The following is a 24,591-nucleotide window of genomic DNA, read 5'->3' on the forward strand; positions in this document are numbered from 1 at the left end:
AACAAGCGATTGTAATCTGAACTATGCGCATAGTCATAGTCGGCCAACTATTTTGGTGTGTTTTAAATAATTTGGCCACTAGAGGGAGACATTACACAACATTTTGATATGCTGAATGAATGAATGTATTTTTAACCAGGATTATAGCAAATCCTTGTTTTAGCTTTTCTTTATATGCTTGTATCTGGAAACAATTCGGTCATTATTTCCATTTTCGTCCTTACTGCTTATTTTGGAAGGCTGTGTGTGAGTGTGTGTGTTATAGCTATATTAAGATGTTTGTCCTTGTGTGGGGGATAGAACTGACCACATCCTGTCACTAGATCACTTGCTGATTCATCATGGTCTGATAAGATGCTCTTACCAATGGTTTGATGCTCATGTCACAACAAAAACATTGTACTAAAGCACTAGTGTGTGTGTGTGTGTGTGAGTGAGATAACCCAGACAGACAAGTTACACACACATTACACCCTGGTGTGTCTCGGACCTGACCTGTTTACTCATCCGAAAGGGTTTTTCATCGTCTTCACCTAACTGCACCCACACTCCAGTAAACAGGTCCACTGCCCTTATGACTCACAGCTCAGCACTATATTCGGAGTGTTTATGCTGCTCTTGCTGTGTTAGAAAGGCAAAAAAAAAAAAAGGCACAGGGATCCCTGCTGATCAGGCTGGATACAACTGGACAATTTTCAGTGTTGAGATGCTGATTGGCACTGAAGCAATGCCACTGCTTTAGTCACTGTATGGCCAAAAGTATGTGGACACCTGACAATCACACCTATATGTGCTTGTTGAACATCCCGTTCATGATTTAGTCCCTATTTGCTCTTATAATAACCTCCACTCTTCTGGGAAGGCTTTCCACTAGATTTTGGAGCATTCAGCTGCAAGAGCATTAATGAGGTCAGGCACTGATGTCAGGTGAGGAGGTCTGGGGTGCAGTTGGTGTTCGAGTTCATCCCAAAGGTGTTCAGTGAGGTTGAGGTCAGGGCTCTGTACAGGACACTCGAGTTCTTCCACTCCAACCTTAACAAACCATGTCTTCATGGAGCTCACTTTGTGCACAGGGGCTTCGTCATGCTGGAACATGTTTGGGACTCTTAGTTCCAGTGAAGGGAAATTGTAACGCTACAGCATACAAAGAAATAATATACAATTGTGTGTGTGCTAATTTGCTTTCTAACAGTTTTGGGAAGACAGGTTCAGCAGCTGTCCTTCCTTGGACCACTTTTAGTAAGTACTAAGACCTTCTATTTTGGAGATGCTCTGACCCAGTCATCTAGTCATCACAACCACCTGTCAGTGGTTTTAATGTTTTAATGTTATGGCTGATCAGTGTATATTGTATAGATCCTTAGTGAGGGAAGCTTAAACAGTGCCCTCCACTAATATTAGCACCCTTGGTAAATATGTTTAACCTTTTGATCTTTTGTTAAAAATAATTCACCAAAATACTCTTCTCCTATAATGCCCGATGAGGTTGGAGAATACATGGCAAGGGATCTGAGACCATTCCTCCATACAGAATCTCTCCAGATCCTTCACATTTCAAGGTCCACGCTGGTGGACTCTCCTCTTCAGTTCACCCCACAAGTTTTCTATGTGGTTCAGGTCAGGGGACTGGGATGGACATAGCAGAACACTGATTTTGTGGTCAGTAAATCATTTTTATGTTTTGGATCATTGTCCTGCTGGAAGATCCAACCACAGCCCATTTGAAGCTTTCTGTCAGAGGCAGTCAGGTTTTCATTTAATATCTGTTGATATTTGATAGAGTCCATGATGCCATGTAGCCTAACAAAATGTCCAGGTCTTCTGGCAGAAAAACAGACCCAAAACATTACACAGCCAGTCTAATGCAGTGTGGTCATGGCAGTCACGCGTGCGCGCGTGCGCGCGCACACATCACATGACCAGCAGTGTACAGAAAACATGGCGGCGCCCTGCGTGACAGTCCTGAGGCGTGCGTTATTTGGATCAGGTACAGAATGTGTCTTTATTTTCATGTAACCACAAATACAGATTGTTCACATAGCTTGATGTTCTTCTGAGCGGTACTAAAATGCGCGAGTTTTTTATTTTGGCTCGAACCTTCCTGGTGATAAAGTGTGAGTCATTCATGCTTTGGTTAGGAGTGGCTGCGTGTTTATTACTGTTTTCTTCACCGGTGCTAACTTCACATGCCACGCCCTTTTTTTCTTTATTTTTTTTGGCACAACAAATTACAGGTAATATACACCGAGTAGTCACTTTATTAGGTACACCTACTGACTAGCTTATATGTTAGTGTAAAAGGACCACCACTGATCTGATCATTTGGATGGTGGATTATTCTCAGCACTGCAGTGACACCGGACATGGTTAAACAGAGATTTGACAAAGTAAAGAATAAAACATAATAGGGGCATAATGAGGACCGTAATCACGACAAGGTGGTGTGATTCCATTACCACTCAGAAATTCAGTACTTTCCAAACCGCACATACGGAAGTATTATGTTACTGTTATACAACAGCAGTATGACAACAATTAAAATTGTCTTATTTATTGTCTCTAATTTAGTCTTGGCCAATTCGCACCCACATGTTAGGTCTTCTCTATCGTATGACGGCTACCAATCCATGAGGCTGAAGGCTAACACGTGCTTCCTCTGAGAATTATGAAGCCAGTCAACAGCATCTTCTGAAACTGCCGGTCAGGCCGTGTGACAGGGCGGTGAAACACGATCCTGGGCTACGTAAAGCACGTGATTGGCTAGTGTTGCTGTGATTGACAGGAGAGCAAGTATAACATCCCTTCCACCCAGACAGAACGGCCCATTTTGCATTCTTGGACTGGTCATGGATGGCTGTGGCATTGTCTGGATTCGCACTTTCCACAGGGCGAACGTGTTTCTTTTACGCCACTCCGCAGCCCGAACCTGTTCCTTTTATCCATTTATAGTTACATTTATGTTGTAGAATGTCTGCTAAAGCTTTTTCCTTTGTCATCAGGTTAATAAGACCAAAAAAATGCAGCGCTTTATGTTACTGAGCAACCGCAAAGCCCTCCATCCTGAAAACTGTCCTATGTCGGAAAGTTACAGCTTTACCTCTGATTGTTACGACTGGAGACTCTTTCCATAAATACTACATAGACGTATTTTAACTCGCAGTATTTAAAATCAGTATATGTGGCGCGTCAAGTTGTGACTGTAGAAATGATAACTTGGTAGAAAATGCTCAGAGCTGCTGTTGTAGAAAATTATTCAACAGCTTCTGACCAATCAGAATTGAGCACTGAACAGCTCTGTGGTTTGTGTGGTGTAACCTTCCTTTGAACATTTGAACATTCTTGCTTATTTGTGGTGTGATTGTTTTTTTTTTCATATATTATGTGGTTCGCTTACTTTATATCGTGATCCACCATACATACTGCAGCGGATTTATTCTGCTTTTCATGAACGCGAGTCATAATTTAACAGAGAAGACTACTGAAGACCACAGGAGTGTCGCAGCAGTCAGTTGTATATAACTCCACAGCTGTGTAGAGGCTGGTGTGTGTTCAATCAGTAATATTAGACTAATAATGCCGTGATTCTATTCATAATACTATAGCAGATAAACTATGCTTCAGTGCAGATCTACATTTAACCACAGAATTTTGTTTATGCTGGTTATAACACACACACACACACACACACACACACACTTCAGAGGAGGGTTAAATTACTCCAAATCCTCACTCATCCATATCCTCTCTCCTATTCATTACACCACCCACACCACAACACTGCTTAGCCATGAGCTTTCTTTCTTTCTTTTTTGCTTCTTTCTTTCTTTCTTTCTTTCGTTCTTTCTTTCTCTCTGCCGACCTGATTCTGTTCACTGTCTTGATTTTTTTCTTAGTTTTTCTTCTCTTTTCTCTCTGTTCATCTAACTATCTGTTCTTACTTTCTGTCTTGTCTCGATTTGACTCTTCTTTCTTTTTTGTTTTTTTCCTTGTTTTTCTTGCTGTTTCCTTTCTGTCTGTCTATTCTGTCTTATCTGGTCTTTCCTTCTTTATTTTTGCCCATTTCAGTCATCTATCTCAGTCTTCTGTCTTTTTTTTCTTTCTTTCTTACTTCTTTCTTGCTGTCTCTCTGCCGATCTGACTCTGTTCACACTTTCTTGCTTTTTTCTCTTTTTTGTTGCTCTTTTCTCTCTGTTCGTCTAACTATCTGTTCTTTTTTCTTTATTTTTGTCTATTTCAGTCATCTATCTGTCTTCTCTTTCTTTCTTTCCTCCTCGCTTCTTTCTTTTTTCTCTCTGTCTCTCTGCCGATCTGACTCTGTTCACTCTTTCTTGCTTTTTTTTCTTTGTTTTTTTTTTGTTGTTGCTCTTTTCTCACTGTTCATCTAACCATCTGTTCATTTTTTTTTTCTTTCTTTCTGTTTTCTGACTGTTGATCTGGCTTTCTTTCTTTCTGTTTTTTTGACTCTGTTCATTCTTTTTTTTTCTTGTTCATTGTTTTTTTTTTTTTGCTGTTTCCTTTCTGTCTGTCTATTCTGTCCTATCTGTTCTTTTCTTCTCCTTCTTTATTTTTCTCTATTTCTGTCATCTATCTCTCTCAGTCTTTCTTACTTTCTTACTTACAGTCATCTGTCCTTCTTTCTGCTTGCTATACTTCCAATCATCTGTCTCTTTGGTGTCCCTGTCCTGTCTCTCTCTATCTGTTTATCAATCTGTCTTTTTTTAGTTTCTATCTTTCTTTGTTTTTTAAAATCTACCTATCTGTCTGTCTACTTACCTATCTATATCTATTTGTCTATTTATCTACAATCTATATATTTACCTCTCTCCCCCCTCCCCTCCTCCACACTTCCTTTGACGCTGCTCACTTCATCAGTCCGTGGTTTTTCCTCCTTCCCTCCCTCCCTCTCTCTCTCTTTCATTGCTCTATTCTGGGTCTGTGGTCACTCAGCTCTGCTCTGCTCTGTTCTGACTTTGTGGTTCTCTTCCTCTGCATCACTGGGTGGTTTTACAGTAGCGTGTGCAGCGCGGCTCCGGTGTGGCGGCTCTGTATTTTGGCCGTCCTCTTGGATGAATTATGCTTGTAGTAAAGTCCGAGATTTCAGAACAAGAAAATGGCTGACGTAGCACAGAATATTCTAAACACTGGAGAAAGGCTTGAGAGAGAGAGAGATGGAGCGTGAGCCTTTCAAAATAAAGTCTGCAGAGCACTAAAAGCCAGAACCAACACTCAGTGACTTAAAGCAAACAGGAAAAAAAAAAAAAAAAAAAAAAAATTCATGCTCCCAAAGTGTTCTTACGCTCTTGTTAATATCCTTTAATTATTTTCACACAATTCAAAGTGATTTAAGAATTTTTAAAGTCTTATGTAAGAGTTATGTCTTTAGTTAGATTATGATTTAAATTAATGTTAATAAAAGACATACTTTTTAAGCATAAAAAGGAATACTCCAGGGTTTTTCAACTTTTTAAATGTCTACATCTGTAGTGTATGTGTGGTTCATCAGAGACAGGAACTTCAGCATGTTTATCTGTAGTGGGAAGAACCAAAAAAACCTGTTTAGTCAAAACGAACGTGTAAATAGAAGTCTAAAAGCAGTTGTGGATCTTTATATGAAACATTTATTTTTATACAACACTTCAATCAAAAGTTTTTTTTGGTTTTTTTTTTCCCCATTAAACTCCAATTTTGTATTTTTTGCCAGCCTTATTTCCATAGGTGAGAATTTCGATTCAATTTTATTGTTTTCAGTTTTATTTATATATTGTTTTTAACAATGGACATTGTCACGAAGCAGCTTTACAGAAACATATACATTTCAGATCTAAATTTTAAATTGATAAGTTTATCCCTAATGAGCAAACCGGAGGTGACGGCGGTGAGGAAAAACTCCCTGAGATGATATGAGGAAGAAACCTTGAGCGGAACCAGACTTAAGAGGGAAACCCAACCTCATCTGGGTGACAACGGGTAGTGCGATTGTAAATAATTCCCTTTTATAACTGTGGAAATGAATCAGGAAATTCATGATGGATTTAACGTGTCTATTGTGTGGAAGTTATAAACAGTTTACTGAGGTGTGTTTACTGTTTAGTGTTTAGTGAACTCCAACTAGAAGTAGAGCATCAGGATGGATCAAGCTGGTCTGTATTTTGTAACGTGGTTTTGAAAAAAACACACACATTTATTTATATATATATATATATATATATATATAATAGGTTTTCCTTTTATGACCAATCCTTACAGAGTGTGCCAATAATTCTGGAGCTGGCTGCATACTATTTATTATCAATGGTTTTTAATTGTGTGTGTCTGATCTCAAATGGATACTGAAAAACCTTCAATATATAATTATGTAGCCATGTTTTTACATTGTTTATTGACAGGATTCAACAGGTGCCTTTAGTATTTTTTTACTGTAAGTGAGTTTCAAGTTAATGCTTTTTGTTCTTTTCTCATTGCAGACAAATGTTAGTATTCTTGTCTGTTGTAATCAAACCTACACTACAGATGCAGTGGATAGAGATTAGGTTTAAAAAATGTCAGAATATTCGTTAAATAAGAGCATTCTGAAAATGTAATTGTAGCACATGTTCTCGTGTTCTGTTGGATGCTGTGTGATATTTAGTTGTATGGTGTTGTATGGTGTATACTGTTTTACCCATAGTCATGATTGTTGTTTGGTTGTGTTGGGGTTATTGGGTTTCTGGTTTGTGTAATAGGTGTATTATGGTTGTTCTCTGGTCGTGTTGGCGTTGTGGTCATCCTCCTCAGGCCTGTCACAGAGAGCAGTGCGGTTGCCAGGATGCCAGCGATGCCCGCGTAGTGGTCATTGTCAACAACGCCGCCACTTCTTCTGGAGAAAAGGGACGAGTTCACACAGTGTGGTTCGGCCCGCCGTGGTGCGGCCGCCTTACCCAGTACCCAAGGTATAACTGTATAATGTAAACAATTTAAATTTTAGAATTTGGTAAAATGTAGATTTGAAATGGGTTGTATCATGTTAACTGCACTTTTCCTTTATCTACCTTGAGAAAACAGAATGATGTTCTTGGCTATTATTATATATAACTCACTGTTGTCTTGGACTGTACATGCCCAGGGTGACTCGAGAGTTTGGGATATTAATGAGCTTTACAGACAAGAAAATTAAGCCCATGACAGTATGACTCAGTGCTGTCCTCCTTTTATAATCATCTGATAACTATGTTATGAGGCTGTGAGATGAGTGTCTATCCCAGGTATGTATTTATGGAGTGTGTTAAGCTCTACCTCATTAATGTCCCCAAACAGGATGCACTGTCAGTCAGCCAACAGATACAGGAGTGCAGATCCTCATATGCAAGGCAATCCTCGTATGCAGGGCGGATCCTCATTTGCAGGGCGAGTCCACGTATACAGGGCAAATCCTCGAATGCACAGAGAATCCTCGAATGCACAGAGATTCCGCATATGCACAGAGAATCCTCGTATGCAGGGCTAATCCTCATATGCAGGGCTAATCCTCATATTCAGAGCGAATCGTCATATGCAGGGAGAATTCTGATATGCACAGAGAATCTTCATATGCATAGAGAATCATCATGTGCAGGGCTAATCCTCATATGCACAGAGAATCCTCATGTGCAAGATGCATCCTTGTATGCACAGAGAATCCTCATGTGCAAGATGCATCCTCGTATGCACAGAGAATCCTGTATGCAGGGGGAATCCTAATATGCACAGAGAATCGCCGTATGCACAGAGAATCCTTTTATGCAAGATGAAGCCTCGTATGCACGGAGAATCCTCGTATGCAGGGCGAATCCCCGTATGCGCAGAGAATCCCCGTATGCACAGAGAATCCCCGTATGCACAGAGAATCCCCGTATGCAGGGCGAATCCTCGTATGCACTGAGAATCCTCGTATGCACTGAGAATCCTCGAATGCACAGAGAATCCTCGAATGCACAGAGAATCCTCGAATGCACAGAGAATCCTCGTATGCACAGAGAATCCTCAAATGCACAGAGATTCCGCATATGCACAGAGAATCCTCGCATGCAGGGTGAATCCTTGTATGCACAGAGAATCCTCATATCCAGGGCAAATCCCCGTATGCACAGATAGTCCTCGTATGCAAGTTGAATGCTCGTATGCACAGAGAATCCTCGTATGCAGGGTGAATCCTCGTATGCACTGAGAATTCTCAAATGCACAGAGAATCCTCGAATGCACAGAGAATCCTCGCATGCAGGGCAAATCCTTGCATGCACAGAGAATCCTCATATCCAGGGCAAATCCCCGTATGCACAGATAGTCCTCGTATGCAAGTTGAATGCTCGTATGCACAGAGAATCCTCGTATGCAGGGTGAATCCTCGTATGCACTGAGAATTCTCAAATGCACAGAGAATCCTCGAATGCACAGAGAATCCTCGCATGCAGGGCAAATCCTTGCATGCACAGAGAATCCTCATATCCAGGGCAAATCCCCGTATGCACAGAGAATCCTCATATGCAAGTTGAATGCTCGTATGCACAGAGAATCCTCGTATGCAGGGTGAATCTTCATTTGCACAGAGTATCCTCGTGTGCACAGAGAATCCTCATATGCAGTGCAAATCCTCATATGCACGGAGAGTCCTCGTATGCAGGTAGAATCTTTATATGGAGAATCCTTTTATGCACAGAGAGTCCCTGTATGCATTGTACCTGTGTGTTTATAAAGCTGGCAGGAAGCAGATGCTCACAAGAGTCTAACCTGAACAAATTCAGTCAGTTAAGGTGCAGTTAAACAAGCAGAATGTAAAGCAAACTTTTATTTGGTCTTGTTTCTTTGTTTGTTTTTCTTTTTTCTTGCTGTCTGTCTTTCTCTTTGTCTCTCTTTCTCTCACTGTCTCTTTGTCTCTGCCCCCTCTCCCTCTGTCTCTCTCTCTCTCTCTCTCTCTCTCTGTCTCTCTCATTCTCTCTGTCTCTCAGCACATCCAGAAGCCTGGCTACGTCTCCTCCAGCTCTGTGCCCGAGTGGCCTGACTATATTGAGATTAAAGATGAGGAGCAGATTGAGGGTTTGAGGAGAGCATGTCAGCTTGCTAGACACATCCTCCTCCTCGCCGGAAGCAGCCTCAAGGTTCTTATCCTCAGTTTCTAGAACATTCAGTTTATCTGACTGAGGGATGAACCTCGGGTCAGTATACCAACCCAAAGTCATTTAAAGAACAGATTGAATGTTGGTCGAACGTTGTAACATTACATGTTACACTAGGAATAAGTAGTATAACTTAGTGTTTACTGCTTTCAGATACATGTGCTGAATAACTAGCAATTATTGGACCTAGTTTTGTTTTAATACAGTTTCTTTTATTATTATTCAGATTATCGGTGTGTGCCAAAATCCACACGATGGAAACATACCTGAGTTCATCCTTTAATTCATCACATTTTGATCGCAGGTTGGTATGACAACAGACGAAATCGACTTCGTCGTGCACCAGGAGACGATCAGACACAATGCTTATCCCTCTCCACTGCACTACGGTGGATTTCCCAAGTCTGTGTGTACGTCTGTAAACAACGTGGTGTGTCACGGCATTCCAGACAGGTAACATGACCACAGCAGTGCCATTTCATTAGTCTGTTAGTACCTAATCTGTACATGGATGTCCAGCTGTTACTCCTGTTTATAAAGAAAGTGAAGAACATTCCTGGGAAGAACAGTCTTGCCAAGCAACATTTTGCGAATGAACTCGGAAAAACATGGTAATGGGGAAACGCTCCTGTAAGAGCTTGAGGATTACTTGCTTTTAGCTTTAGTGTAGGCGACTTCCACGTCACAGGACTTTACCTCAGAGGAAAATCTGAGGAAGTGTGTGTGTGAAAAGTGTGAGTTACAACAATAAACTTACAGTGTACTAATATTGGCAGCCCTATGAATTCATATGAGAAAAATATATCTGAAGTATATTCCCATTGATATTTTACATTTTTTTTTGTACACCTGGGTATCTAGGAACAGGAAATTGTTCAACCATGACTTCCTGTTTCACAGGGGTATAAATATGAGGTAACACATAGGTCAAATTCCCTTAGTCATTCATAACAATGGGTAAGACCAAGGAATATAGCTGTGATGTGCGGCAAAAGGTTGTCGAGCTTCACAAAGTGGGAAGTGGCTATAAGAAAATAGCACAAGCATTGAAAATGCCCATTTCCACCATCAGGGCAATAATTAAGAAGTTCCAATCAACTGGAAATGTTATGAATCGACCTGGAATTGGACGTGTGTCTATATCGTCTCAACACACTGTGAAGCGGATGGTTCGAGTGGCCAAAAAATCTCCAAGGATCACAGCTGGAGAACTGCAGAAGTTAGTTGTGTCTTAGGGTCAGAAATTCTCCAAAACTACAATCTGAAATCACCTACATCACCACAAGTTGTTTGGAAGGGTTTCAAGAAAAAAGCTTCTACTCTCATCCAAAAACAAACTCGAGCGTCTTCAGTTTGCAGACACTACTGGAACTTCAAATGGGATCGGGTTCTATGGTCAGATGAACCCAAAATAGAGCTTTTTGGTAATAAACACCAGAGGTGGTTTTGGTGCACACAGAGAGGTAGCCATATGGAAAAGTCCCTCATGCCCACGGTTAAATATGGCTCTTTAATGTTTTGGGATGTTTTTCTGCCAGAGGACCTGGACATTTTGTTAGGATACGTGGCATCACCGACTTTATCAACTATCGACTGATATTAAATGAAAATGGTTTACTGACCACAAAATCAAGGTCCTGCCATGACCATCCCAGTCCCCTGACCTGAAACCCATAGAAAACCTGTGGGGTGAACTGAAGAGGAGAGTCCATCAGCGTGGACTTCGAAATTTGAAGGATTTGGACTAATGGAGGAACGGTCTCAGATCCCTTGCCATGTATTCTCCAACCTCATCAGGCATTATAGGCGAAGACTCAGAGCTGTTATCTTGGCAAAGGGAGGTAGCACAAAGTATTGACCAAAAGCGTGCCAATAATTGTTGCACACCTATATTTAACAAAGATTTTTTTTGATAAACCTCTGTTGTTTGCGCTATTCTTTGATATCAATGAGAGCGGAGTATTTTTGTGAATTTTCTTAACAAAACATCAAAAGGTGAAACAATAAAGATAATTTTTCACAGACTTCTTTGCTCATATTTACCAAGGGTGCCAATATTAGTGGAGGGCACTGTATAATCACTGATGCTAGCTAGCTAAACTGTCCAGGGTGTTATTTCTAGCTAGCTAACTGGAGCTTCCTCTTGAAGAAAATGAGCCATTGAACATAAAGAACAAAGACTTTAGTATCTATTTATTTGGCTTTTTTGGTTTAAACCCCCCCCAAAAAAAAACACTTCATGAGTCACTTCCTTTGCAGTTTTAGTTTAGTTATTTCCAGCAGCACATTTTCAGACTTATGGATAGAAGAAACTCCTGCTTGAATGGAAGTAAATTACTCTCTTAAAGTAGCTAAGCTGGCCTAGCTAGCTAACACAGACTGATTTTATGGTTTATAATCCTGGCACAACAGTAAGTTGCATTTTCAGTTGAATTTGGGGAAACCACTTGAAGCATTCCTTGTGTTGAACTATTTCAATTGCTTTTTTTGATTTGTTCGTTGCAAACAGCTGAATTTCCGTCAATTTTGACAATAAACCTGATTTGCAATGGGAGTTGAATACGTTTGATTGTCACTGTGAATACATGGTGATTTAAAGCTTCAGCTTTAGTTAGTCTTCAGCATAAGTGAGCTGTGGGACATGTTCATAATTTTATGCCTTTTATGAGCGTTTACTGTGTGTTTAAAGGATACAGTATGGCATTTCTTCAGTTTAGTGTCTACATTTCACTGTAGTTCATGCATGGAGTTGTTCAGCATGTGCACCCTAGTTCATTTTCCAAGTTCATAAATTTCAGGTGTGGATGAAGGTTGGATTTTATTGTATGTTGTTATTCATTTAAACGTGTCTTTGATGTTTAAAGTCAAAATGTTACGAAGTTAGTAGAGCCCTGGGAAAATGAAAACCTCTTGGAAAAATGTCTTAATGTGTGCTAACAGAATATTGACCTGCGGAACATAAAACCCTGGGAACATAGGAGTGACCCTGTTTAAGTGCTAAACAACTGCAGCTGTTGTTAGCTAGCTAACCAACATGACCTGAAACACCAACTTGTAGTTAATGTTCACTTCACGTACTGGTTATGACATATATAATTATGTGAGTATAGCAGACTTTTTATGAAAAAAGTTTTCTCATAAAAATATGTAACGTTACTAGACGCGTTAGCTACACATTTGTCTTAATAGAGCTACATGCATATTTCTTTTTCAGTCGGCCACTTCAAGATGGAGATATCATTAACATAGACGTTACTGTGAGTGTACACACACACACACACACACACACACACACTAAAACATGCAACTATTAACTGCTACAACTATAAAATGTTTATTATTACTAAGGGACCTGTTAGGTCATTTCATGCATTGTCTTGAATTTCTGTTGTTTGTGTATCGTGTAGGTTTACCTGGAAGGTTACCATGGAGACACCTCCGAGACGTTTCTGATTGGTTCGGTGGACGAGCAAGGTAGGAAGTTAGTGGATGTGGCACGACAGTGTAGAGACGAGGCCATCGCTGCATGTGGACCAGAACGCCCATTGTGCGTCATTGGGAACACCATCAGGTACACAGTGTGTGTGTGTGTGTGTGTGTGTGTGTGTGTGTGAGAGAGAGAGAGAGAGAGAGAGAGAGAGAGAGAAGAAGGGAGAATATGCATTGAAGTTATGCATGTTATTTTGTGTCATGTGTGAGTCAGAGAAGAAGGCAAGAAAGAGAGAAGTGTTTGAGTGTGTGTGAAGGGCAGTGAGTGACTTCACCACACACACACACACACACACACACACACACATACTGCCCTCTATTTATTTAGTTTTCCTTCACTCTCCATCTCTGTCCCTTTAAATGGACATGCTTTTGACCATTTCACTCTGAATCTAGTTTTCAGCATCACTATGGTTATGGCATTGAAGCTGACTGAACAGAGAGAGAGAGAGAGAATAAGAAAGAAGGAGAGAAGGAAGGAAATGGGAAGAAGGAGAAAAAGGTGAAGACAACTAAATAAAAAACAGATGGAACGGAGGGGAAGATAGAGAAGGGAAAAGGAGATAAGAAGTGGGGAAATAAAGAAAGAAGAGAGATAGATAGAAGATAAAATAGAAGAAATTGGAAATGGAAGGGGGATGGAAAGAGAGAAAGGAGAGAGTGTGGGAGACGGAAGAGAGAGAGAAAGGTGACGGAAAGAAAAGAAAAAGAGGATGAGAAGAAAGAAGAGACAATGTAGAGGGGAAGACAGGAAGAGACGAGACAAAAAGTGAAGGAGGGTAAGGTAAAAAGAAGAGAAGTAGTATGGAGAGAGGGGGAGGGAGGGAAGGAAGGAAGACAGAGGAGGGCGAGAGAGACAAGAAAAAGAGGAGAGATGAGAGAATGGCAAAAACATGAGGAACGAGGAGTAAAGTGAAAGAGAAGAAGCTGGAGAAAAGCAAGGAGAAGGGAGAAAAGAAAGAATGCGAGGAAAAAGACAAAGTTAAAGAGAAAAGGAGAGGGGGAGAAGGGAGAAGAAGTGAGAGTGAGAGGAAAGACAAAAAGAGGACAGACATAAATAAAGAGAAGAGAGGAAACGCAGCTAGAGGGAGGAGGACAGACGGCCAGAGAAGGGAGGGAGAGAACAGAAAAAGAGGAAAGGATGAGAAGACAACAAGGAGAGCTAGAGAGAAGAGAAGAGACAAAACAGGAAGTTAAAGGAAAAAGAGGAAGAGATGAGTGGAGAATTGAAGGAGAAGAGAGATATGGTGAGAAAGTGGATGAAAATACATTATTTACAGATCAACCTTCATCATGGATTAACATGGCAGAAATCTCTCTCTCTCCCTCTCTCTCTCTCTCCCTCTCTCGCTCTCTCACAGCTATAATTAACTCAAGGACTCTCCAGTGCTCACTAGCCTTTGTCTGAGTGTAAGGATTCAGCCTACACACACACACTAGAATGTCACCTCTAAAACCTGGCTATAAGAACATCATCTCAACATAAAAGTAAAAGAAAGAGAGAGAGAGAAAGAGGGAAAAGGGGAGGATGCGACGAGTCAGAGCTCTGAACCCTCCATTTCCCATCGCAGTGTTCTGAACAGCACTACATAGAGTTAATGTATTTCTGGGCTTGCACGAAACGAACAATTACCCAGAGTGCACCAGGGTTCTCTCCCTGCAATGGGGTGTAAATTACAGGTTAGCTGGTCTAGCTGTGCGTACATGCGCGTGTGTGCGTGTGTGTGTATGAGATGTAAATTACAGGCTAGCTTGTGCTGTCTTGAAGAAATGCAGCGTCTGCCAGGCAGAGTCCAGCTCCCTGCCGAGACACACTCGCAGCCATGGGAAGAAGGAGGACACACGGAAAGGGACGACACACAAAAACCTCTTTCTGTAGTGTCGCACAAAAGACACGACTAGAACAGCATCACCTGATTCTCACACTGATTACAGCACGGGTTCTCACAACCGCTTCTAAATGTCCAGAACACAACCGACCCCTTTATGGTCTCCACGGAATAATTATTTCATCAAAATAATCATCTAAAAAGTTCAATATTCAGTTCATTAGCCAAATATGTATCATCAGAGCTTTTCATTAGGCTTTTTTTATTTCTGGACTTTTTTACCCACAAGACTTGGTAATTGGGTAATGTTACTATTCTACCATCAGAACTGCTCATCAGTTCAGTACGTTTTCAGTACTGTTATTGGTTCTTTTCTAATATTCTTTTATATTGTCTGATTTCTCAAATTTGCATAGCAAATCATGTAGCTAACCGTATAGATTTCATGTGTGGTCTATGTATTAACATATATGTATATATTTATGATCTGGATCGTTTCGGTTCTAAAATCAGAGCCACGGTCAAAGTCATTTGAAGCACACCTATTACCATATCAGTATTTGATTTCCTTATTAGCCATAAACCAATCTTCTGTCTGTAGAAGAGTGTAATCTTTGCTTGTTGTACTGCTTAGCAATGAAAGCTTACTGTAACATTGTGCTGTGGAGGAATTGTTTATGGTGAATATTATTAATAATTATTTATTGAACACTTGATTCTATCATATTGATTGTTGACAGGGTTTTTTGTTTAAATTTATTTATTTATTTATTTTTTATATAAAAGCACTCGTGTGTGTGCATAGTAGTGATTTTTACCCTGGGTCCACTCATGTCTAAGAACACCCCTCCCATTATACAGATAAATTACTGTAACACAAATTACTGTCCTCGAATGGCTTATTGCTTTAATGTATACGTAAAGTGAAGAATTGGCTCAAAAGGCCTTGACCACACCACTGATCCTCCATGAAAATGATGTAGATGTGTCTATCAAGACAATACAACACACTGAGCAATTAACATAAGACCAATTCTTATTAATACCTACACATTTCTTTGTGATTATACTTAGAGTTGTGTTAATGTTGAAGGCTACAAAGTTCCCCTCAGGGATTAATAAAGTACTCTATCTATCTATCCATCCATCCATTCATCCATAGATAAATAGATGGATAGAAAGAAGACTGTGTTGATGGCTCTCCATTTGTAAACAATCCTTCTCACTGTACAGTGGTGAATTTCTTAATGATTTTTTTGTAATCTCTTAATGATTATGAATGTAGGATGGGTGTAGTTCTTTCTTCACACTTGGTTTCCGTTGGTTTACTTTTTGGTAAGAAAAATGACTACAGTGCTGTGAAACAGGTTTTGTTAAATTAAAACAAAGGCAACCTGAGTAACACAAAATACAGTTTTTAAATGATAATGTTATTTATTGAAGTAAAAAAGTTATCCAATACCAACTGGGCCTGTGTGAAAATGTATTTTACCCCATAGTTACTAATTCCCCAAATCTGTGAAACTGCATTCATAATGGCGTTCAGCTGGATTAGACACAACCAGGCCTGATTACTGCAAACCCTGTTCAATCAAATCAACACTTAAATAGAACTTTTTCAACAGCATGAAGTTTATTAAAAGGTCTTACCCAGTAACACACTAGGCCTAAGTTGAAATAAATTCCAGAAATTATGAAGATTGAAATACATCAGTCTGGGAAGGGTTACAAAGCTATTTCAAAGGCTCTGGGACTCCAAAGAACCACAGCGAGAGCCATTATCTCTAAATGGAAAAATTCGGCACAGTAGTGAACCTTCCCAGAAATGGCCGACCTTCCAAAATTCCTCCAAGAGCACAGCAACAACGCATCCAGGAAATCACAAAAAAGCTAAGGACAACATCAAAGGACCTATAGGCCTCTCTTGCATCAATAAAGGTCACTGTTCATGACTCCACTATCAGAAAGACACTGGGAAAAAATGGTATCCATGGAAGAGTGGCGAGGTGAAAACCACTGCTAGCCCAGAAGAACATTAAGGCTCGTTGGCATTGTGCCAAGACGCACCTTGATGATCCTCAGACCTTTTGGAAGAATGTTCTGTGGACTGATGAGCCGAAAGTGGAACTGGTTGGTTTACGCCAGGTGTAATGGAACTCCTGTTTTCCAAACACAGATTTCCATAAAAAGAACATCATACCCATGGTCAAGCATGGTGGTGGCAGTGTGATGGTGTGGGGATGTTTTACTGCTTCAGAGCCTGGGCAACTTGTAATGATTGATGGAAACATGAATTCTGCTCTCTACCAGAAAATCCTGAAGGAGAATGTCCGGTCTTCAGTCCGATTATGCTGGACTTTGCGGCAAGACAATGATCTAAAGCATACACGTCCTAGTCGTAGAAGTAAGTGAAGACTGTTGTTTTTCACATGGGTGATAGGTGTTGGATAACTTTTTTTGCTTCAATAAAAAATAATAATAAACAAAAACGGTGTTGTGTGTGTTTACTCAGGTTGCCTTTGTTTTACGTTGTATTTTGTTTGAAGATCTAAACCTCTTTAGTATGATATATACACAAAAACAGAAGAAATAATCAGGAGCAAATACTTTTTCTCAGGACCGCACATATTGAAATCTACAGGTTTTTTTGTTTTGTTTATAGAAGTTGGCGAAGACCACACAATTGTTACGTAGGCCCTGATAACTAAAAACATAGAACTGACGGAGGGTGTACTTTCTTTTTCCCATGACTCTGTTTATCTATCTATTTAGTGCAAATCTGCTGTCTAATTGAATTGTTTGGGGATTTAAGTTAATATGTACAGCAGTAATTTATTAGACTTTTCCTGTGTGCTTTAATATGTGGGCAGTTTATAAGTTTGTGTGTGTGTGTGTGTGTGTGTGTGTGTTTTCCGTAGATTTCTGTGCAGGTACAGACATGTCTCTCTGAGTAAGCTGTGCTTTTGTCTTTTGTCTGTGTCTCTTTCCCTTTTTTTCCTCTAACCCTTACTTCTTTCTTTCTCTTGCTCTATGTTCAGAGTGTGTGCAAAGACTAACACTATCATTACATGTACACAGGAGCCCATTACATCTCCTCAGGAAAGAGCACTCAGACCTCTGCTTCCCCCCCCCCCCCCCTTCTTCTCTATTTTGTCTAAATTATTTAGTTTTTCTTATTGTTTCTCTAAATGCATCTCTTGAATTTTCATTTTTACCGCCTGTTTTATTCATTCATTTATTTATTTATTTACTGAATTGCCACATTTCATGTAATTTTCACCAAAGGTGGCCTGACCTATGTGACCATAGCGACCAGACGGTGTTCCCATGACTCAGATAGATCAATAAAGTTGCATCCGTGTACCCGGCATGAGCTCCTGTAGTTCTTGCTCAATTGTCATGTTGTCAGTTTCTCACTCTGAACTACAGTGCCATCATCTCTGTGTGTTTGAATTACAGTGAAATCGCCCATTCGAATGGTTTCTGTGTGTGTCCGTACTTCATCGGCCATGGGATCGGGTCTTACTTCCATGGCCACCCCGAGATCTGGCATCACGGTAAGAGCTCATGTTTTACTGCTTTTGTGGTGTTATTTACTCCAAACTTGATGGTTTGAATTTGTAACCCATTTTAGTCATATCACGTGACCGCTACCAGTTTGAGAGGGTGAAGGTTAAGTCCCTCGGAAATCTCAATTTACTGACGTGGAACTAGTGCAGTGTAAAAAAACATTCTTGGTGAAACGTTGGCGAAAATGCAATGGTGGTGCAACAGAAAAATGTTTGCCCTGTCATCAGGAGATTGCACGTTTGAATTCCGATGATGCCACAGCAATCCTGGCTGGGCGACTAGGGAGAAAAACTGTCCATGCTTTCAGGGTGGGAATGATGTCATAGAACCTCGCCTGTCAATCACAGGGACACTAGCCAATCGAGATTCAGCTTCTTTGCTCATATTTTCCAAGGGTGCCAATATTAGTGGAGGGCACTGTAGTTTGTCGTACAGGGCTTTTTGTTTACAATACTAAAAAGCTTGGAGAATTGTTTTACCCAGACATCTCCATTCTGGATGGCTAGTTCTTCATGATGAGATTCATTCAGTAAGTTCTAATGTTCCCAGAAGTGATTTGATTCTAAAGATTGTTCAGTTTCTTTTAGCTGATGTTCTACATTTTGTTCTTTTTTAATTATTTCCTTAATATTCTTATACTGTCTAGGTTTTGCATGATAAAGATGTCGGATATCCTCATTGTCTGCGTCTCTATGTTTCCGATTTGATAAAATTCTCACTTCTTTTCTAAGATTTTTTGCATCCATCGTCAGGAACATCCATAAAGGAACTGAACTAGACCTGACAGAATTAAGTCGTCTGGCACTGCTTTTTCTAGTAGAATGCAGCTTCAGTATTTACTTGTTAAATGGAGTGGGGAAAGGGTTAGTCATTGTTTGTTTTTTCTTTTCTTTTGTTTTAATGATGGTTAAGAGGGTTGGTCATTTGGGTCCCCTGCAGTTCCTGGTCCCGCGGAAAAGTCCCTACTCGGGTTGTTGAAGCTAGGCCCAGGAACTAAAATCAGCCCTGGGTCCTCGGTTGAGACCTCGGTTGCACCAAAATTTCCGGATTCCTGAAAGGTTCCTAGGGTGACAGGAATAATGATTTATAATTGAATTTACCCAAAGAGGCTTACAAATGAGACATAATCCAGTCCAAACTGTACACTCAAGCTGTTGAGGCTTTTTCAAAGGCTCATCAGTGACACTCAATCCTAGTGTTTGAGTTTACAACCTTCAGGTCACGTGTGCATATGTCATGATTAAGATTTGAAGTGTCTTCTTAATGCTACTACTTTCTCTTGTTTTTTTTTCTTTTGTATTTACAGCCAACGATAATGATTTGCTGATGGAAGAGGGCATGGCATTCACAATAGGTCTGTGCTTGTATAGACATTCCTGTTGGATGTGTGTGTGTACTGTTTTTATATATTTTTAGGCATGTGTGATCATATTCTACCAGTAGTTTTTCATGTGATCTCAATTTTTTCCAGAGCCCATTCTGATGGAGGGAACCTCTGAATTTAGGATCCTCAGTGACAAGTGGACGGCCGTCTCGATAGATGACAAAAGGTTCTCTTCTGCTCTCCACACTTTCAAGTGTTCATAGAATGCCATCGCAGGGTTCTAGTGACAGTCCATATTTTATCACCCAACACTGCTAATGAGCAGTGTATCTGATAAAGTGGTCAATTACTATCGGAAATGTAGAAGAGGAGCTTTATTGTTGGTTAGCGCAAGGCCTAGCAAGACCCAACAGTGTAGTATGAGAGTCTGAAGTGCAGTTTGGTTGATGTATTCTGCATTCACAATATATGGGAATACGCAATCTCCATTAGCATTGGTACTGTATTAGATATACACATTTTCTATATTTTATGACATGAATACGTGTTGCCAGCATGGGCAGATAGTTTCTAATATAGCACGTTTTGTTTGTGCCTTCAATAAAAAGTAACAAAGACACTGGCCTATGAGCTATTCTCACATCGCATGTAAAAGATTTTACTCGAGTCTGGTTAGCGTCTTTATTTTCTGCCAATATGTTTAAATGGAAGGCAAGTTATATAACACAAATGTTACATATTTTTTGTAAAGTTACATATTTTTTGTAATTGTTGCAGCCAAAAATGCTTGATTTTTTTTTTTTTTTCCAAATTTTCGATGTGGAGATTTTGTTTTGTTTTTACGGCGTCTTTCGCTGTGATGTTTGTTGGTAAACGAGACCTTTTAGCTACACTCATGTTCCACGAACGTGAATTGAAGAGGGCTTTGACGGAATACGCATTTTGATGATGTCTTGGCCCAAATCTGTGGAAAATCTCAGAATATTCTGGCATTTGCTTGATTTTTGCATTCATTTCTGTGATCGTGAAATCCTGGAGGGATTGATAACAGCTTTGGATTGAACTCTGTTTATTTATTTTACTTTATAGTAAAAACCGTTCTACCAGCAACCTGATCGCTTTCGATTACACTCTCTTCCCTGTCAATCACATTGACTCTAGCCAATCGTGGGTAGCTTTTAAGCTCTTGTACAGTATGTAGAAGAGGGCAGATAGCACTTTCCTCCCAATGTGTTGCTCTGCACTGTGACAGCATGAACAGCAGTTTCAAAGTGATGCACTTCGCTGGCTTGACATGTCTTGGACGAAACATGTGTTAGCCTTTACCCTGCTCAGGCTATAGAGGAGACAATAGAGACAGCTGGCTGGTGAATGGGAATTGACGGGTGACGGGAGAGGAATGGTTTTCAGACCTGCGTGTTCGATGGGCAATTACAAATAAAAAAAACGAATAGCCTGCACATGAAATCCACTTCCAGACTTACTGGATTTTGACGTATGCTCATATTGGTGTCAGAAATAGAAATCATTAGATCGGTGCTTCCCTAGTGCCAGTGCCCATCAACCCTGGACTGGGAAAATCATCCATGTTAACATCAATCCATCCATATTCGGTACCACTTATCATACACAAGGTCGCAGGGAGCCTGGAGCCTATCCCAGGGGACTCTGGGCACAAGGTGGGGGACACAACCATCACACACTACGGACAATTTAGAGATGCCAGTCAGCCAACAGCGCATGTGTTTGGACTGGGGGAGGAAACCTGAGTACCTGGAGGAATAAAATGGAGAACATGCAAACTCCACACACACCAGGCGGAGGTGGTATTCAAACCGCAAGCCCTGGCGGTGCGAGGCATACATGCTAACCACTAAGCCACCAAGCCACCATGCCCCCATCCATGTTAACATCAGTGTTAATTCTGAGCTTTTTAAAAGCTGAAATAATTCCGCCTTCCCCAATTCTTCCACGTCTTTTTAATGACATAGATGCATTTGCTTGAATAGCCTGTCGTACGCACCCTCAAGCTAATTGCTAATGGCTCAGTCGGCAGGTGTGGACAGTCTGCACCATTGCTTGGTCAGCGCTTTAGCTGAACTCCCATGTTTAAGGTGGATTGAAGGGAGAGGTAGTGTGAAGAGACAGGGCCAAATCACTGGCTTCTCCTTAAATGTAAATCACTTAGGCTGTTTAAATATGAGTCACTCATATCTCGTGTGTGTGTGTGTGTGTGTGTGTGTGTGTGTGTGTGTGTATTTGTGATTTCCAGATCAGCCCAGTTTGAGCACACAGTCATCATCACCTCTGATGGTGTGGAGATTCTGACCAAATTGCCAGATGAGGAATGATTGTGGTCAAGAAGCGTGTGCGTGTTGTTTGAGTGAAGATATTGTATGACGTGTGTAGTGCAGTAAAAATATTTTGTAGTGTTTGAAAACGTGTTCACAGGCAAAAAGGCTTTTGCGAATTCTCACTGTTCACAGGCTATTCCTGATTAAAGAAAGAACAACAGTTTTTGTGCTGTGATGTTTGCTATGTTAGCCAAAAGTGTGCCTTATTTTGTTTTTGGTACCAGTTTGACATTGAGGGATTTTACAGTGCTGTGAAAAGTATTTGCCCCATCCTGATTTCTTCTGGGGGGTTTTTTGTGTATATCTCATACTACATAGTTTTACATCTTCAAATGAAACGCAACATAAAACAATGGCAACTCGAGTAAACACACAGTACCGTTTTTATTTCTTTTTATTGAAGCAAAAAATGTTATCAAACACCTATCACCTGTGTGAAAAACTAGTTGCCCCCTTAAGCTTAAAATCTGGTTCCTGTAGTTCCTTTGATGTTGTCCTTAGCTCTTTTGTGACTTCTCGGATGAGTCGTTGCTGTGCTCTTAGAGGAATATTAGAAGGTTGGCCACTTCTGGGAAGGTTCACTACTGTGCCGAGTTTTTCCATTTGGAGATAATGGCTCTCGCTGTGGTTCTTTGGAGTCCCAGAGCCTTTGAAATAGCTCTGTAACTCTTCCCAGACTGATATATTTCAATCACCTTCTTCCTCATCATTTCTGGAATTTCTTTCAATTTTGGCATAGTGTATTACTGGATAAGACCTTTTAACCAAATTCATGCTGTTGAAAAAGTTCTATTTAAGTGTTGATTTGACGGAACAGGGTTTGCAAATCAGGCCTGGTTGTGTCTAATCCAGCTGAACTCCATTATGAATGCAGTTTCATAGATTTGCGGAATTAGTAACTACGGGGGACAAATACATTTTCACACAGGCCCAGTTGGTATTGGATAACTTTTTTTTTTTTTTTTTTACTTCAGTAAATAACATTAACATCATTTAAAAACTGCATTTTATGTGTTTACTCAGGTTGCTTTTGTTTTATCTTTGATTTAGTTTTAGTTTCTGAAACAATTTAGTATGAGATGTACACACAAACAGAAAAAAATCAGGATGGGGCAAATACTTTTTCACAGCACTGTACGTTAATCCCATTTAAAATGTATTCAGTATAAAGCCAAGAAATAAATCAGCTTTTTTTTTTCTTTTCTTTTTTTTAAACTGTTTTGATAACTTGTGTCTTTGACTCCTACTTTTCTCTTAAAAAATTAAAGCCTTGAAGCCACCTTTTAGTTTGTTTACATTAAGCTCTGCTAAATGTTTCATTAGGAGAGCGTATACTACATCACTCTTAAAATGTGTCTCAAGTTCAGCGCCGGAATGACCAAGAAAACCTCGTTACATCTCATTAACATGGCTCACGCTCACTATCTGCTCGCGTCATGAGATTACAGTAGAGTAATGTCATTATGTGAGCGCACATCCACTGAGAGGTGATTTTATTTATGGCATTTGAGGGCTCCCTGGCATCAGGGGCTTCCTATATAATCAAGTTTAGTAACTGATCATATTTAGGGCTATGATGAGATTGGACAGGTGGAGCTAAGAGGCTAACAAAACCATGATCTGTTCTTGATGGATGATGCATGACACAAGACTGCATACACCAAGACATGATATAACTATGAGGCTTCATGCCAAGCAACTCTGCATGAACAAATTGATGGAACCACACAAACAGGCTTACTGTAGAGCGCTAATTATATCTTGGCGATGCCTCCAATCATGAACTACACACTATATTCTTACGCCATACATTATACAGCATATTTGACTGTCTAATACCAGGAATTTTGTATAGTAGTAACTAGGGCTGTACAAAGTTTCAGTTGAGACTAAGACAATATTTAGCAAGACCGATGCCCAAGACTGGGACAAGTCCAAGTCAATACAGAAAACATCTCAAGACCTAATGTGATTCCTCCAGCCCTAGTAGTAACATCTGACATCAAATATTCACATGTATTGTGAATATGGCAGAACATTCACCACAGAAACAGATGGCAATTTAAAACCCTAAAAGTTCATAAACCTTCGCTTGGTCAAATATGCCTCTTTGTGTCTCAAATATGGCTTGGAGAGACAGATACATTTACACTTATAGCATGTGGCTCAAATGTATCTCAGACCTGCACTGTATTTAAATGATATGTGGATCATTTCCGTCCAGATATTGCTCAAGGTCAAAGGTAGACCTTTTGTGAGATTTCAGTATCTAAATCTCGATTTATTTAACCGTAGCCCAACCTTTCGAAATATACCATAACAGCCAGAAGTACTGTATTTTGTTGATCACTAACATTAGCTAAGACAGCATTCGGGTTCTAGGACTAAACATTTCTGGGTTCCGGATCATCCTTTAATCTCAAGCCTGGTTGTTTCAAACATGTGCCAATTATTTAGTGACCTCACAAATTCAGCTTATAGCTATACATTGATGGGGGGACATTTCAATTTAATAAGTAAGGAGTAGGCTACTCTTACTGTACGGTTAATGTTACCTGCAATTGATTATTTTCCCATTTTATTCCTCATATGTCATAGGACACTGGTTATCATTTTTAATTTATTAATCAATTATGTGCTGCTTTTTATCCATCCATAGTTACATATAACGCTGTGGAACGTCTGTGAGTTAGTTCCTGTTATCAAGTATGTTATAAATAAACATATAAACAGTCATTCTCTCACTAGCCTCTCTGTTATAATCTCTGTTATATCTCTCTGTTCAAGTTAATAATACCAACAAAAAAAAAAAAATTACGATCTCAGCTTGTCATGTTCTTAAATTACTGAAGACATCTTACTGAGTTGTAGAAACAAGTTTAGACACTCGAAACTCC

At 40.0% G+C, this 24,591-nt stretch overlaps 1 protein-coding gene across 1 annotated transcript; it reads left to right on the forward strand.

Annotated features, from left to right (window-relative positions):
- The first annotated feature begins 1,933 nt into the window (after nt 1–1,933).
- metap1d (methionyl aminopeptidase type 1D (mitochondrial)) lies at nt 1,934–22,681 on the forward strand. Its single transcript, XM_053615209.1, has 10 exons — nt 1,934–1,987; nt 6,775–6,929; nt 8,961–9,110; nt 9,433–9,581; nt 12,343–12,385; nt 12,536–12,699; nt 17,906–18,003; nt 19,323–19,370; nt 19,488–19,566; nt 21,613–22,681. The coding sequence occupies exons 1-10, from the start codon at nt 1,939–1,941 to the stop codon at nt 21,689–21,691; spliced, it is 1,014 nt and encodes a 337-aa protein (XP_053471184.1). The 5' UTR covers nt 1,934–1,938; the 3' UTR covers nt 21,692–22,681.
- Nucleotides 22,682–24,591: the final 1,910 nt, after the last annotated feature.

The sequence above is a fragment of the Ictalurus furcatus genome, chromosome 26 (genome assembly GCF_023375685.1).
Source record: "Ictalurus furcatus strain D&B chromosome 26, Billie_1.0, whole genome shotgun sequence".
NCBI lineage: Eukaryota > Metazoa > Chordata > Actinopteri > Siluriformes > Ictaluridae > Ictalurus > Ictalurus furcatus.